General features: G+C 34.9%; 1 protein-coding gene across 6 annotated transcripts in view; it reads left to right on the forward strand.

Moving 5' to 3' along the window:
* The window catches only part of ABI1 (abl interactor 1), a 134,475-nt gene that overhangs the window by 106,997 nt on the left and 13,723 nt on the right, over positions 1 to 13,755 (forward strand). For 2 of the 6 annotated variants that reach the window (XM_049881797.1, XM_049881799.1), the window contains exons 4-7: positions 3,596 to 3,696; positions 5,013 to 5,153; positions 7,733 to 7,833; positions 13,387 to 13,563. In XM_049881797.1, the coding sequence (XP_049737754.1) occupies positions 3,596 to 3,696; positions 5,013 to 5,153; positions 7,733 to 7,833; positions 13,387 to 13,563 (520 nt within the window). Of the gene's footprint in view, positions 1 to 3,595; positions 3,697 to 5,012; positions 5,154 to 7,732; positions 7,834 to 8,738; positions 8,820 to 13,386; positions 13,564 to 13,755 lie in introns of all 6 variants that reach the window. The other 4 variants (XM_049881798.1, XM_049881800.1, XM_049881802.1 and 1 more) reach the window with 3 other exon arrangements.

Genomic DNA, 13,755 nt, shown 5'->3' on the forward strand with positions numbered 1-13,755 from the left:
GAAAGATGAATCTTATAAGAGATTTTACACAAGATTTCAGAATAAGCTAGAGTAGAAAAGACTCAAATACGTACCAGGGAAGTTTAAATTTAATTTTGATAATTAGTAATGATAATTAACAACTTTATGGCCTGGTTCATAATTTACAGAGAACTTTCCGTTATATGTTCGTGTTTGTTTTTAATCCTCAATAAGACCATGAGATCTAGGAGTTGTTACATTTTATTAGTGGAGACAGTAAAGCTTTATAATACGTACATAGGAAAAGAAATGATGTTTTTAAAAAACTTTCCATTTTATTCATCAGAGGAGTGAGTTAATATTTCAAAGAATTGGCCTTGAATAATGCAACAAACATTCAGTACTTATGGTGTGCAAAGCTTATGGTCTACTTGAGGATAGAAAATAGGGAGGAATTAAAGAGAATTCTATTGTTTTCAATCTAAGATTGCAGGGGAATGGTAAAATTACTCATCCATAAACATAAATGTTAAGGAAATAAAGTGAGACCTTAGGGAAATAAAAACATCTAATTTTGGATATGTTTTGGGGACATGTAAATGAAAAACCTTGTAAATTGCTAAAAATTGTAATAATTTGTTCTTTCCTACCAATATACCCCCACCTGAGCACATATCCACACATGAACACACACTTAATAAAGAGGAAGAAACTGAGCTCCGTAAGAGGTTAAAGGCTACACCACTGCATAGTGGCAGAGTTGAGTTAGAATTTTCATTCCTAATTTGGTTCTCCTTTCATATGGGACCAGTTCATACTTGAATGCTAGTTTTTTTTGTTTGTTTCTTGTTCATGTTAAACAACAAATGAGGGAAGATGTTTGGTAGTATTTAGAATATTTTCTATTTTGTAAGTTATTGTGAAATAGTATTTAAAGTATTATAATGCTTTTTTTTTTTTTTTTAATGCTTATCACATTAGTATATTCTGTCTTCAAGATTCCTAATAATTGTTATTCAAATTTAGTTTTCTAAATTCAGCTGTGAAGTGTAGAGGCTAGGCAGGGCCTCATACATTGTTTTCAGACAAAAATGGGCAATATTGTTCTAAACGAAAATTAAAGAATGTAAAATTCTGGTACAGTTTCCATAAATGAAAATATGGCTAAGACAAAATAAATTCCTCCTTTGGATCATTTACTTAATGTTGCTTTTATGGTCACCCAAAACGTGATAGATACATATTTAGAATGGCAGATGTTGTGTGTAAAGAATCTGAAATTTAAAAAAATCTGTAAAAAGATGTGACGGTCATTTTTCTTGAGTGGTATAGTACAAGCCCTTGAGTGATACAAACAGTTAAGCATTTGACTACTAAATGAAAGGTTGGCAGCTCAAATCCACCCAGAGGTGCCTTGGAAGAAAGGCCTGGCGATCAGCTTCGGAAAGATCACAGCCTTGCAAGTTCTTTGGAGGGCAGCTCTAGTCTACACTTAAAGGACCACCATGAGTTGAAATCAAGTTGACGGCAGTGGGATAGCACAAGAGATGCTCTAGGATTATATGCATCGTTTCATGTGTGTAAAACCAAAAAAACCCCAAACCTGTTGCCGTTGAGTCAATTCTGACTCATAACAACCCTATACGACAGAGTAGAACTGCACCATAGGGTTTCCAAGGAGCAGCTGGTGGATTTGAACTGCTGACCTTTTGGTTAGCAGCCGAGCTCTTAACCACTGTGACACCAGGGCTCCTTCATATATCATAGACGTAACACCTTTCCAGTCGAAGCAGCTTTTCTTCAGTTTTGAATCTTGACTAAACTGGTTCAGGACAGAACTGAAAACTAAAGCAACCTATAACCTTGAGTTGGCCTGCTCAGGATTTGGGTTTGGGTTTATAAGCTAGAAGTTAGTTTTCAAGATCCTGCTTATTTATTCCTTAGTTAAATCTGGCTAAGCTAACACTGTGCACGATGATTTTGTTTTTAAACACTGAGGTGCTAGATCTCTTTCTGAATTTGGAAGCATATGGTTTTGAATTTTAACATTTACAATTTATCACTTTAGAAAAATAACTTCCTACCATTCAAGTTATGAATACTCATGCTTAGGCATTTATTATCCAGTAAAGCCCTGGGTCTTGTATACTGATGTGTTGAAATAACCTTACATCTAAAGTGTTATGATGGTGTTTCTGTGTAAATCAAAGCATGTATGTATTTTTAATCATCCATGATTCAGTGGAATTAGTTCCATAGAATAAATTATTGGGCCTGCATTCAGTTAGCATAGTTAACTGGTAGGTTCCTTATGAATGTATTCTTTTGAAAAATATGTGAAACACATGAATACTTTTTCACTGCTTATGAATATCTTTTTCCTTATATTTGAAATATGGCTAGGTAAAAACTTATTAACATGAATTGAATAATTATAAATGTAAACCTGTCCTACCAGATATAATTTATTTAGAATTAATTTCTACTTTTTCCCCCCTTTTGTTGCCAACGTAAAGTGGCTAAAAGCCAAGGTAAGAACCATCATTTATCCTTTGATCCACGGTGTTTCCTCTATATTGATAGAGGCTGCAGAGCCACTAAAATTGAAAACTCTTCGTATGTCTGTCTGCTTTTTCCCCATAGGATTTACGTAGATTAAATAAACTTAGTTCAAATCACAAACATTCAGCCTTGGATGTGTTAATATATCAAAGATATATTGACATCTGCATTTATATAGGAATATTAATTTTGCTAACATTTATTGCTTCACTTATTTTTTGATAGTTGCCTCGCTTCTGTTGACTTACAACTAGGAGGTTTCCCAGACATAATATGTGACTTTGTTACTCACTTGTTAGAATAAGGAGCCCTGGTGGCGCAGAGGTTAAGACCAGTAGCTCCTAAGCACAAGGCTGGCAGTTGGAATCCACCAGGCTCTCCTTGGAAACCCTATAGAGCAGTTCTGCTCTGTCCTATACGGTTGCTGAGTCGGAATCGACTTGAGGGCAACGGGTTTTTGGTTTGTTAGAGTAAAGGTAGATATTTAAACGCATCATCAATAAGATCTGGTTTACATTTGTGCACATCTTTCAAAAATTTTTTTAGGCCCCTGGGTAGCATAAACGGTTTGTGCTCAGCTACTAACCTTAAGGTTGGCGGTTCAAACCCACCAGTGGCACTGCAGAAGAAAGGCCTGGTGATCTGCTTCCATAAAAATTCCAGCCAAGAAAACCCTGTGGGGCAGTTCTGCACTCTAACACATGGAGTCACCTTAGGTCAGAATCAACTCAATGGCAGAGTCTCCCCCGCCGCCGCCCCGCCAACGTTTGAGGAGTCTCCGCATTTGAGTGCAGATAATTTTGATCTCATTGAACATGCTTAACAATAAAATAATATATGAAACCCAAGCGTCTCACCTGTGTTTTGCCATAAATTGGTATGAACAGCACAAAACAATGGGAAAGGTGAAATGCAGACGGTTTCTTGACTTTTTAAAATGTAATAAAGTCTGCATGAAAACTGTCTGGGAATCCTCACTTCACATTCTGATATTAAAAAAATAATACATGGTGTCAAAACACCAGGAGAACAATTTGATATAAAAATAAAAGCTTTTCTTTCCTCATTTTAGCATGGAAATAACCAGCCTGCAAGAGCTGGCACGTTGTCGAGAACAAATCCTCCTACTCAGAAACCACCAAGTCCTCCCATGTCAGGCCGGGGAACGTTGGGGTAAGAATTCAGTGACATTTTTACACCACAGTTCGTATGTTAAAGGTATATTTGCAGCTTCAGTAAAGTGTGAATCCTTGCCTTGGGGCCCTCTCCGTGTGATACTACCTTTTATAGATTCATTTTGCTTTCTATTTCCTGAACAGAATCCATAATGAGTCTGCCTGTTTTTTAGTGTTCTCTATAGAAGTCTGTGCCAGAAAAGCCCTTTTGTTAATTTATAAATAAACATTCTTTATTTTTTGTCTTCTAATTCGTCTTTTAAAGTATATTGACTGAAGCTTATTTCAGGTGGTATGACCATAGAATTCATGTGTGCCTTCATATGTGTTTACAGTATTTTATGCTATAGAGCTTTGAATAAGTGGTCTACTTTATGTAGTTTGGCTTGGTAGCCTGCAGCTCTTCTGTCTTCGCTATTACTTGGCACCTGAGATCTCAGGACCCTTAGTTACCTGGAGTGCTTCTCACCGTGCTTCTGCTGGTAGGCTTAGGCCCTTTCGTGCTAGAGTTCCTTTGTGGGAAGGCTTATTGGAGAAGTAGTAAAGGTCACAGTTGATGGCTTCTGCCTTCGCAGTTCCTAAGATAATAAAAGTACTGAGTACTTGGCCAGACATTTCTGAAAGCTTGTTCACTTTATCACAGAAAGTATTAGGTTTCTTGTTTTTGGCGGAGGGGCCCACCAAAAAACCCACTGCCGTTGAGTCGATTACGACTCATAGCGACCCTGTGGAGGGGCACGGGGTCATTATTCTGTAGTAACAAGGATCGACAATAAGTTTTTATTGGAGAATCTTAGTTGTAATTTTCACTCTGTAAATTCCCCCACCCCTAAAAAGCATGTGAAGTTATTAAATAGAAAAGTAAAAATCATTTGTTGAGAATTTAATGGTATCACACCTACGATCTGAACATACTTCTCCACATATTTTCATACTGAGGTAGGACTAAATTGCAGAGGAGGCACTTTGCTTCCATAATGTAAAGGATAGTATTTTATGAGTGACTGAGCTGGGAATAATGTGCATCTCAAAAGTTTTATATTTTCAAGCATTTTAAAATTATAACCATTATTTTTGGAAATAAGGTTGGAACTTTAAATTACCCTAAGGCAACAAGTTTTAGCTTTTGTCTTTAAGTAACAAAATTCATATATCCCAATTAAAACTGCATTTTAACTTTTATTATTATTTTAATTCATTATTGTTATTATTTTACTGTATTGTATTGGTCACAAAGAAAAAATTACAGATTTGGCAAACAATACCATTTTATCTCTCTTACCCATTATTCCTTTCTCTGTTACGTTCCTTTAGACGGAATACTCCTTACAAAACCTTGGAGCCTGTTAAACCCCCAACAGTTCCTAATGACTACATGACGAGTCCTGCTAGGCTTGGAAGTCAGCATAGTCCAGGCAGGACAGCGTCTTTAAATCAGAGACCGAGGACACACAGGTAAACCTTGGGGGTGAGCATTTGAACATCTGAGGGGAGAGGTTATTTGCTCTCACAAACTGGTGCTGAGTAAAGGTTAAGTACTACTCTATTGTTGATATAGAATGTAAAAGGGAGGGAAGGAATATACATGTTCCTGTAAATTTCTGTCATAACTTCTGTGTTTTAGATTTTTTACATCTGTGTATGCTATTAGCAGATCGTTAGTATTTCTCCTTTTGATAGAGGTATGGGTATATATTTGGATGAAGGCTAATAAATTTTTAACTGTCTTTTTAAAAAAGAGCAAGGCAACCGTTCTCAAGTATTTTTAGATAAAGGTTAAATGTCACAGAAATTATGCAGTGTGAGAGATTAGAGGAAAGAACACTTAGATGAGTTCTGGGGAAGAATTAAGAGAGTTGTTAGAATATATTATTTTATAAATTGTTAAAAAAAATTCTAGAACTCAACTACCTACTAGATAATTTTTAAAAGTTGGTTATGGAGCATAACATACATTTAGAAGGGTATGTACTTTATTAAGTGTATAGCTTTATGGAATAATACAAATCGAACATACCCATGTAACCATCACCCAGATCAGAAAATGGAATGTTACCAGTAACCCTGGAGTCTTTCTCCATGCCCTTTCCCAGTTATTGCCTCTGTCTTCCCTCAAAAAGTAACCATTTCAATTTTTGAGTACTTTTATAAACCAGACAAATTTTATAAAACCAGACAGACTTAATTTGTTTTACTATTCAGTTTTATTCTTCACTTAATATCTTGACGAAATTGCCTTTCTTAGCCTTGATTTTTAGGTTAGTAAATTGGAGATAGTAACTTACCAGAATTATTTTTGGGGGTTCAATTAAATAAGGTACAATCAAGCTCTTAGCGGTATTTGTTGCTCGTGTTACTGTTAGTAAATAAATTGTTATATTGATATCTTCAGGTACTATATTGGGGCAAGTTCAGTGAGGATCAAAATTGTTCTCTAACTTTGCTACTATTGAGTTATTGGATCAAAAGGGTGATTTTTCTCTACAGTGGAAATAGTAGTTTCATCATATTAAATAACCAGTTACTAAGAGCTAATTCATTAAATACTAGGCATATGCTAATAAGTAAGATATAGTTCATTTTTTAAGGAGCGCAATCTGTTATAATAGGGATCAACAAACTCTTCCTATAAAGGGCCAGATTGTAAATAATTTAGGATTTGTAGGCCATATGGCCTCTTTTATAATTTCTCAATTCTGTCATAGCACAAAAGGAGTCATAGGCAATATGTAAGTGGATAAGCACAGCTATGTTCCAATAAAATTTTATTTATGGATAATGGAGTTTGAATTTCATATAATTTTAATATGTCACAAAATTGGTTTTTTTCCCCCAAACATTTAAAAATGTAAACAATCAAAAAAAAAAAAAAAACCCCGAAACAAAATAAAAACATTCTTAATTCACAGGCTGTACAAATCAGGCAGTGGACCAGATTTGGCCCATGGGCTGTAGTTTGCCACCTCCTGTGCTAGAAAAAAATCATGTAAGCCAATTTGCCATAGAGCATAGTAAATGCAAAAAATATTCATATCTCTGTGATGCCATAGTGGCACAGAACAGAGTATTGAAAAATCTTTGCCCTGTTGAATTTCTGGACTTACTGAACAAACGATGTTGATTTTAAAACATAGTATGGAGCATATATACATGGATACACACATTACTTAAGACAGCTGGATAGTGAGAAGTCTCATAGCTAAAGGGGGAGAAGAAGAGTAGGGAGTTGGTTAGAGTTTAACAGTAGTGACTCTTCCAGAATGCCCTATCGTGAAAGTGTACTTCTATCTTTTATGTTACATTCATTTCCCAAAAATTTACCCTCTTTTTCCTTTCTTAGTCGTGAGTTGAAGTTTTCATGTTAATTCCAGACTAGCATTGTTTCCCCTTTTTATTTACTTCTGTAGCATCTTGTACGTTTTCTTTTGTATCGTCTATCACACTTTTAGTATCTGTTTTCCCACGTTCATGTCAATGTGGATCATGTCTGCTTTGTACACTGTTGTTCATAGTAGGTTCTAAGTAAACGTTTGTTGACGCGCTATACTATAAAGTTTTATTGTTAATACATTTCTCAGTAATATTTTAGTGGTAATACTTTTTAAATACATTTCTCAAGGATGATCTCTTCTGACAGTTCTGAGTATTATGTTATGATTACATCGGTTTCATATAGGCTGAGAAGTAGAGTGAAACACAAAAACTACTTCAGATATATTAGGGTTAAGATTTGTAATGAACACTTTATAAATTTCTTATTTTGTTCATGTACACACATCGTAAAAGGAGCTTTTATTGGCCTTCACCCACCCACTGTTGTTGAGTTGATTCTGACTCATAGCGACCTCATAGGATAGAGTAGAACTGCCCCATAGAGCTTCCAAGGATTCGAACTGCCAACCTCTTGGTTAGCAGTTGTAGCACTTAACCACTATGCCACCAGGGTTTCTTTTATTGACCTTAGGTTGATTGTTCTGAATTTTTTTATATAACTCTTGAAAATTGCTTTTATCCGTGTTTTCTTTTCTTTGCAGTGGCAGTAGTGGGGGAAGTGGAAGCCGAGAGAACAGTGGAAGCAGCAGTATTGGCATTCCCATTGCCGTGCCTACACCTTCACCACCCACTATTGGACCAGGTACATTATTTAGTAATCCATTTTTAATATGTAGTAATATTTATGAGCTTTATGATGAACTAGTTTAAAGTTGTGTTGGATAAAATTATTAAATTTATGTGATTGTTGCTAGAATAAAGGCTAATAACAAATTTCAAGCTCTTTTTAGATTAATTTTCACAAAGGCTTTTACCAGTCGTTTCTCCATACGTATAAAGCATATTAAATAATTTTAGTAAATAACTTTTTGGCTATTTCACTTTAGAAATACTTGCCTTGGGCACTGGTTAGGAATGATTTTTATTATTTCCAGAGCAAACCAATATTCTGTGATGCGTCAGCGAAAGGGTCAGTGTCTGTAAATGTGAATTATGTTTCAGAGAGTTTTAATGTTGCCTTTTAGGCTAGTATATCACTTCTGCTGTTACCTTGTTGTGACTTTACTACTTTTATATATGATATTCAATGTATATATTAGTGAAATGTCACGAGTATAAAATGAGATTAAAGTGGGAAAAGTTTTTTACTCTTTAGAAAGTACAAAAATTGAAGAAATCATCACAGAACATTAAATTAGCCCCTTGATTTTCAGTAAATGAAATGGAGACTTCTGGCAGTATTAAAAAATAGCAATTTTAAAAGTAAGTATGATAATCAGAACTGTTAGGGAAAAAATCCTTGGCTTCTGCAGGATATTGAAAAAGGAGAAAAAGCTACTCATAAAGAGAAGGCATATTTTCTATGCAGCTGTATGCTTGCTCAATAGCCTTTTTACCTAGTAAAATTCTTACTCATCTGAACATGCTTTACATATGTGTCTCTTTTTCCTTTTTCTTTTCTTTTGCATACATTGTTCTTTCGTACTGTTTCAGAACGTTCAGTTCTCTTTCTTACACTCTGACCTGAATTATAAACTATTTTATTAGAAAACATTTCTGTCCCTCCTCCTTCTGGAGCTCCACCAGCACCACCGCTTCCACCACCTCTCCCAGTGAGCACTGTGATAGGTGAGATTGCATAACCACCGGAGTGATTGAGCTTCCTTTTGCGTAATTCATAATTAACTCCTCTGTGTGTAATAGACTGTTAGCTTTTATAGTTAGTAAGTTGTAGGTGGTAATACAAAGGTTAACGTATTTATACTAATTGGTTCTGGTGAAAAAGGCCTCTGAAGTTACACAGCAAACAAATACAAAATAACTTTCTTTATAACGTGCACTGTTTCCAGGCTTGGTTTATTACCAACTTAATGCATTTTTTTGATTTGTTTAGATTTTCCTAGGAAAATTATAGCAGTGATTGTTCAAAAAATTTTTAAAAATTAGCAGTGTAATCTTATTTTTTGTTGTTTTCAAGTGCAACTTGATTTGGAACTCCCTGGTGTATACTACAGTCAAGGAATTGGGGTAAAAATGGGGACAGGAGGACAGGAAAGGAAAATAATATGTGGTATTCTGTCCTCTGAGGCTTTTCCATGGATCACAGTGTGCAAAGCTCTGATACAGCTCAATTTTTATGACACCTGAGGATGCCATGAAACAGTTTTCTGAATAAAGTGCATTTAAATTACAGGCATTCCCCGGGTTATGGACGTCCACTTACTTACAGCCAATAGTTATGAGTCAACCCCCGAAAAACCTGTTATATTAAAAATTCAAGGTACATGCAGTGGTTTTTAATAACAAACAGGCATTACTTTGTGACATGCATCAAAACATTATTATTATTATGTTAGGAGCCCTGCTGGCACAGTGGTTAAAGCGCTCAGCTGCCAACCAGAAGGTCAGTGGTTTGAACGCATACACCAGAGGCTCTGTGGGGGAAAGGTGTGACAGTCTGCTTCGGTGAAGATTTACAGCCTTGGAAACCCTCTGGGGCAGTTCTGACACATCCTGTAGGGTCAATATGAGTTGGAATCAACTCGAGGGCAGTGGGTTTGGGTTGGGTATTATTATGTTAAAGATACTTTAGTGTTTCTGGAAGTGTTTCTTTAATGTTTTTTATGCATAGAAAGGTACACTATGTACTAAGACAAACATTTGACTAACATTAGATACTAACCGTACCTAACTGTTCCTATATATGTGCAAATTCAACTTAAAGACATTTAGGAACAGAACTTGTTTGTAGTCTGGGGACTGCCTGTATTCTCATATTGGGAGTGACTGGATTGAATGAATAAGGAATTCCAAATACAGACTCAGTATAAAAACTCTTCAGCCTAGAAATTTACAGTAATAGTAATCTGGGTAAAGACGAATAATGAGGTGTTTCAAATAATGAGAGCTGAGTTTCAAGCTTAGGTGAAATCAAGCTGTACGGCAACATCTTTTCAAAACAGCACATGCCTATATACAAAAAGGAAAAGGAGGAAAATATATTTTAAAAAAGACCCTAATAATAGAAATTGTTGGTAGAAAGTCCATGTGAAAAAAAAAGTCTTCAGCCTAACTAATAATCAGGAAAATGAGCATTAATTCCACCATGAGATACTATTTCATACCCACCAGGTAGGTAAAAATATAAAAATCCACTAGTATTAAATGTTGGTGAGGATATGCAGTAATAGAGAAGTACACTGCTGGTGGGAGTTTAGTAGTTGATACGCTCACTTTGGAAAGTAATTTTTCATTATTTAGTCAGTTTGAACATGTACCTATTGTAGGTTTATCAGTTTAATTTCTGGTTATTTATCTTAGAGCACTGGTTCTCAGAATATGGCCAGTGGACCCCTGGGGTCGCCAAGATTCTTTCACGGAGTCTGTGAGTTCAGACTATATTCATAATAATACTAAGACATGAAATGCCTTTTTCATTCTCATTCTGTCACCAGTATACAGTGGAATTTTCCGGAGGATACATGGTGTGTGATAGATAATCGCTGCTGTGATGGCTGATGAAATGTGTGCTTGTGTATTCATATGTTTTAAAGATTTATCAGTTTTAATTTCTAATGTGGTAATTATTGATCAGTATAATTCACATCAACAAAAGCTTTTTGGGGTTCTCTAATTTTTAAGAGTGTGTCCTAAGACTAAAAAGTTTCAAAGCCATTGCTCTAGAACAGTGGCTTTCAGAGTGCAATCCCTAGACTGACAGCATCACCATCATCTGGGAACTAGTTAGAAATGTCAATTCTCAGGTCCCAGTCCAGACCTACTAAATCAGAAACTCTGGAAATGGGGCCCAACTTATTTATTACTATGAGCCCTTGAGGTGAAATTCTGATCAACACTGAACCATTGTCCTAGAGAAATTCAGGAACCATGTTTAAGAATGTTCATAATAGTAGTAGTAATAATAATAAAAATATGGGTATAACTCAGGTGTCTCATAACAGTAGATGGATAAATAAATTGTAGTATATTCATATACAAATAAAGCAATAAAAATGAATGATCTTTTGATCTATTAATCAACATGGATGAATCTTAATACTAAGGGAAAAGAGCAAGTCACCAGAATACATACAAAATCTTTCCATTTTAAAGTTCATAAATTTGAAAACTCTGTGAATTGTCTGGGGCTATGTATATCTGTGGTAAAGCTATATAGAAAAGAAAATTTTAAGACATAACTTTGCAGGGTTTGAGATGGAGGAGGGCACATAGGAAGCTTCAGTGACATTGATGATACTCTATTTCTTGAGCTGGTATTTTCCTTTAAATTATTTACATATATATTTCACACACCCTTTGGTATTATGGTTTATTCCCTAATAAAACATTAAAATAAAATTTAAAATAGACATTGTTTAAAACTGGTAAGCAATTGATTTTCGACTTGGAATCACTAAGAAAAATAACTTACATTTTATGTATTTTATACAAGTCCAAGAAATAGAAAAAGCATTTTACAGAGATTTCTATTCAGTATGGTTAAAGGCTAGCTTATCTCTCTGGAAAACATAGTTGTCCAAAATTACTCATTCATGAAGGGCTTTGTTTAAAAAAAAAAAACAAAAAAACTTGGCTTTGTTTAGACTATTAAAAATCTGTTTCTATTTAGGAAGTGAGCACGCGGATGATTCGAATAATTAGTGACTGGCTATGGCTTGGGAGCTCCAGAATGTTAAATATTACCAGTGCTTATTAATGAACAACCTCTGCTGTACACTTTTATCTAATAATTTGTGTGACCTCTAGGAGAGGTTAGACAACTAATTGAAGGATAAACTAGGATACTGTCATTTTACTTTGTCATGGTTTGATATCTTCGGGCGGGCAGAGAAGATAATAATTGAGAAGTGAACTTTGATAAATATAGCTAACTTTAGAGGCTTTACTCTATTACCCTTTTAAACATTAAATTCTGAAATGTTGATAAAGATGACACTGAGTAAAATTTAAAGCACTGTTGGTACTTTGGTTAGTTTTGATGTTGTTAGATGCATGAAGATGATAATTTAAAAGAAAAAACAAAACAAACAGATGGCATTGTGTGTACTATGGAAGAGAAGCCCTGTAAGTATGGAGAAAGATAATGGGTTTTCTAAAACAAGTTGCCTTAAAATGTCCATATTTGACACAGTCTAAAAATTTCCCCGGTTCTGTCAGTTACCAAAAAAAGAAAAAAAAAAAAGTAATAGGAAAAATATATTCATTAAAAAAAATTTGTAGATACACAACAAATATGACAACATTACATCTAAGTGCTTTGAAACTAGAAATTGTTTCCAGATGATTCTGCTTAGTACGTATTGGTAATAATAACTGATATTAACATTAAAAATTCAAATAAGAATAGTAATAGATGTGGGAAATATACTTACTAACAGCTTAAATTTTATAACTTAACCTAGATTTGGCTAGATAGATTCTTCTACTTCTGAAGATTTTTACAGTGTAAAGGAAGAAGTATGTAAACCAGAGATCATTAATACTTTCACATCTAAAAGCTGATGCTTTCCCCCGTAGACTCTCTTTTGGTACTTATTTTGTTGGCAAGACATAGTTTTACATATATAGGTAGTCCCCAACTTACGACTTGGAGTTGTGATGCATTTAGGACCGTCTTTTTTTTTGTTGTTGTATATCTTATTGTTAGTAATATGTACTACATACAAAGTTAAAATAATCTGTAAGTTTATATGTAATGTTTCCCCAAAGACAAATAAAGATAGGAATTATAAAGATTTACTGATAATAAAAGGCAGTAATATTGGAAAAAAAAAAAAAAAAAAGAGGCATTCCACTTACCTCAGAACTGAGTCGCTGGAACAGAACCCCCATCTTAAGTCAGGGACTACCTGTAAAAGCTTATATATTTTCAAATGACACAGAAAAAAATTTCATATGTAATATTAGCAGAATAACATTTGAGATTATGTGTATTTAAAAGGTTTAAGAATGTTACTTTTGTAGCTTTCCATACGGTATCTGTTTTTCCTTCTGTTTTAACTTCAGTGGTAGAGCTATTTGATTTTTTTTCTTTACTTTTCTCTGTATTGTGTGCTGTGGGCTTTAAAAAATAATAAATATGTTTTACTGAGAGTCTCCTTTCTTGTTCTGCTGTCTGAGGTGATCTGTGATGCTGAAGTCACTTTGTTGGTTGCCTTTGGCTAATGCTTTTCAGTAGCCCCGGGCTCAGCTCCTGGCTCGCAGTATGGCACAATGACCAGGCAGATTTCTCGGCACAACTCTACCACTTCTTCGACATCTTCTGGTGGATACAGACGAGCTCCCTCTGTGACTGCTCAGTTCTCTGCTCAGCCTCATGTTAATGGAGGTCCACTTTATTCTCAAAATTCAAGTAAGCTTGTGCTTTGCAGGCGTACAGCAACAGTAGAGCTCCTTTTGAAGGAAATTATTCGAAACTGTTAATCTTGCCTGTGATAGACAACAATTGAAACCAGACTGTTTCATGATTTTGCTTCAGAAAGTTAGTCCTTGAATTATATACCATTTTAAGAATAATTGCTTATTAATTTCTCCTCCAAAATTC

This window comes from Elephas maximus, chromosome 4, assembly GCF_024166365.1.
Source record: "Elephas maximus indicus isolate mEleMax1 chromosome 4, mEleMax1 primary haplotype, whole genome shotgun sequence".
Lineage (NCBI taxonomy): Eukaryota > Metazoa > Chordata > Mammalia > Proboscidea > Elephantidae > Elephas > Elephas maximus.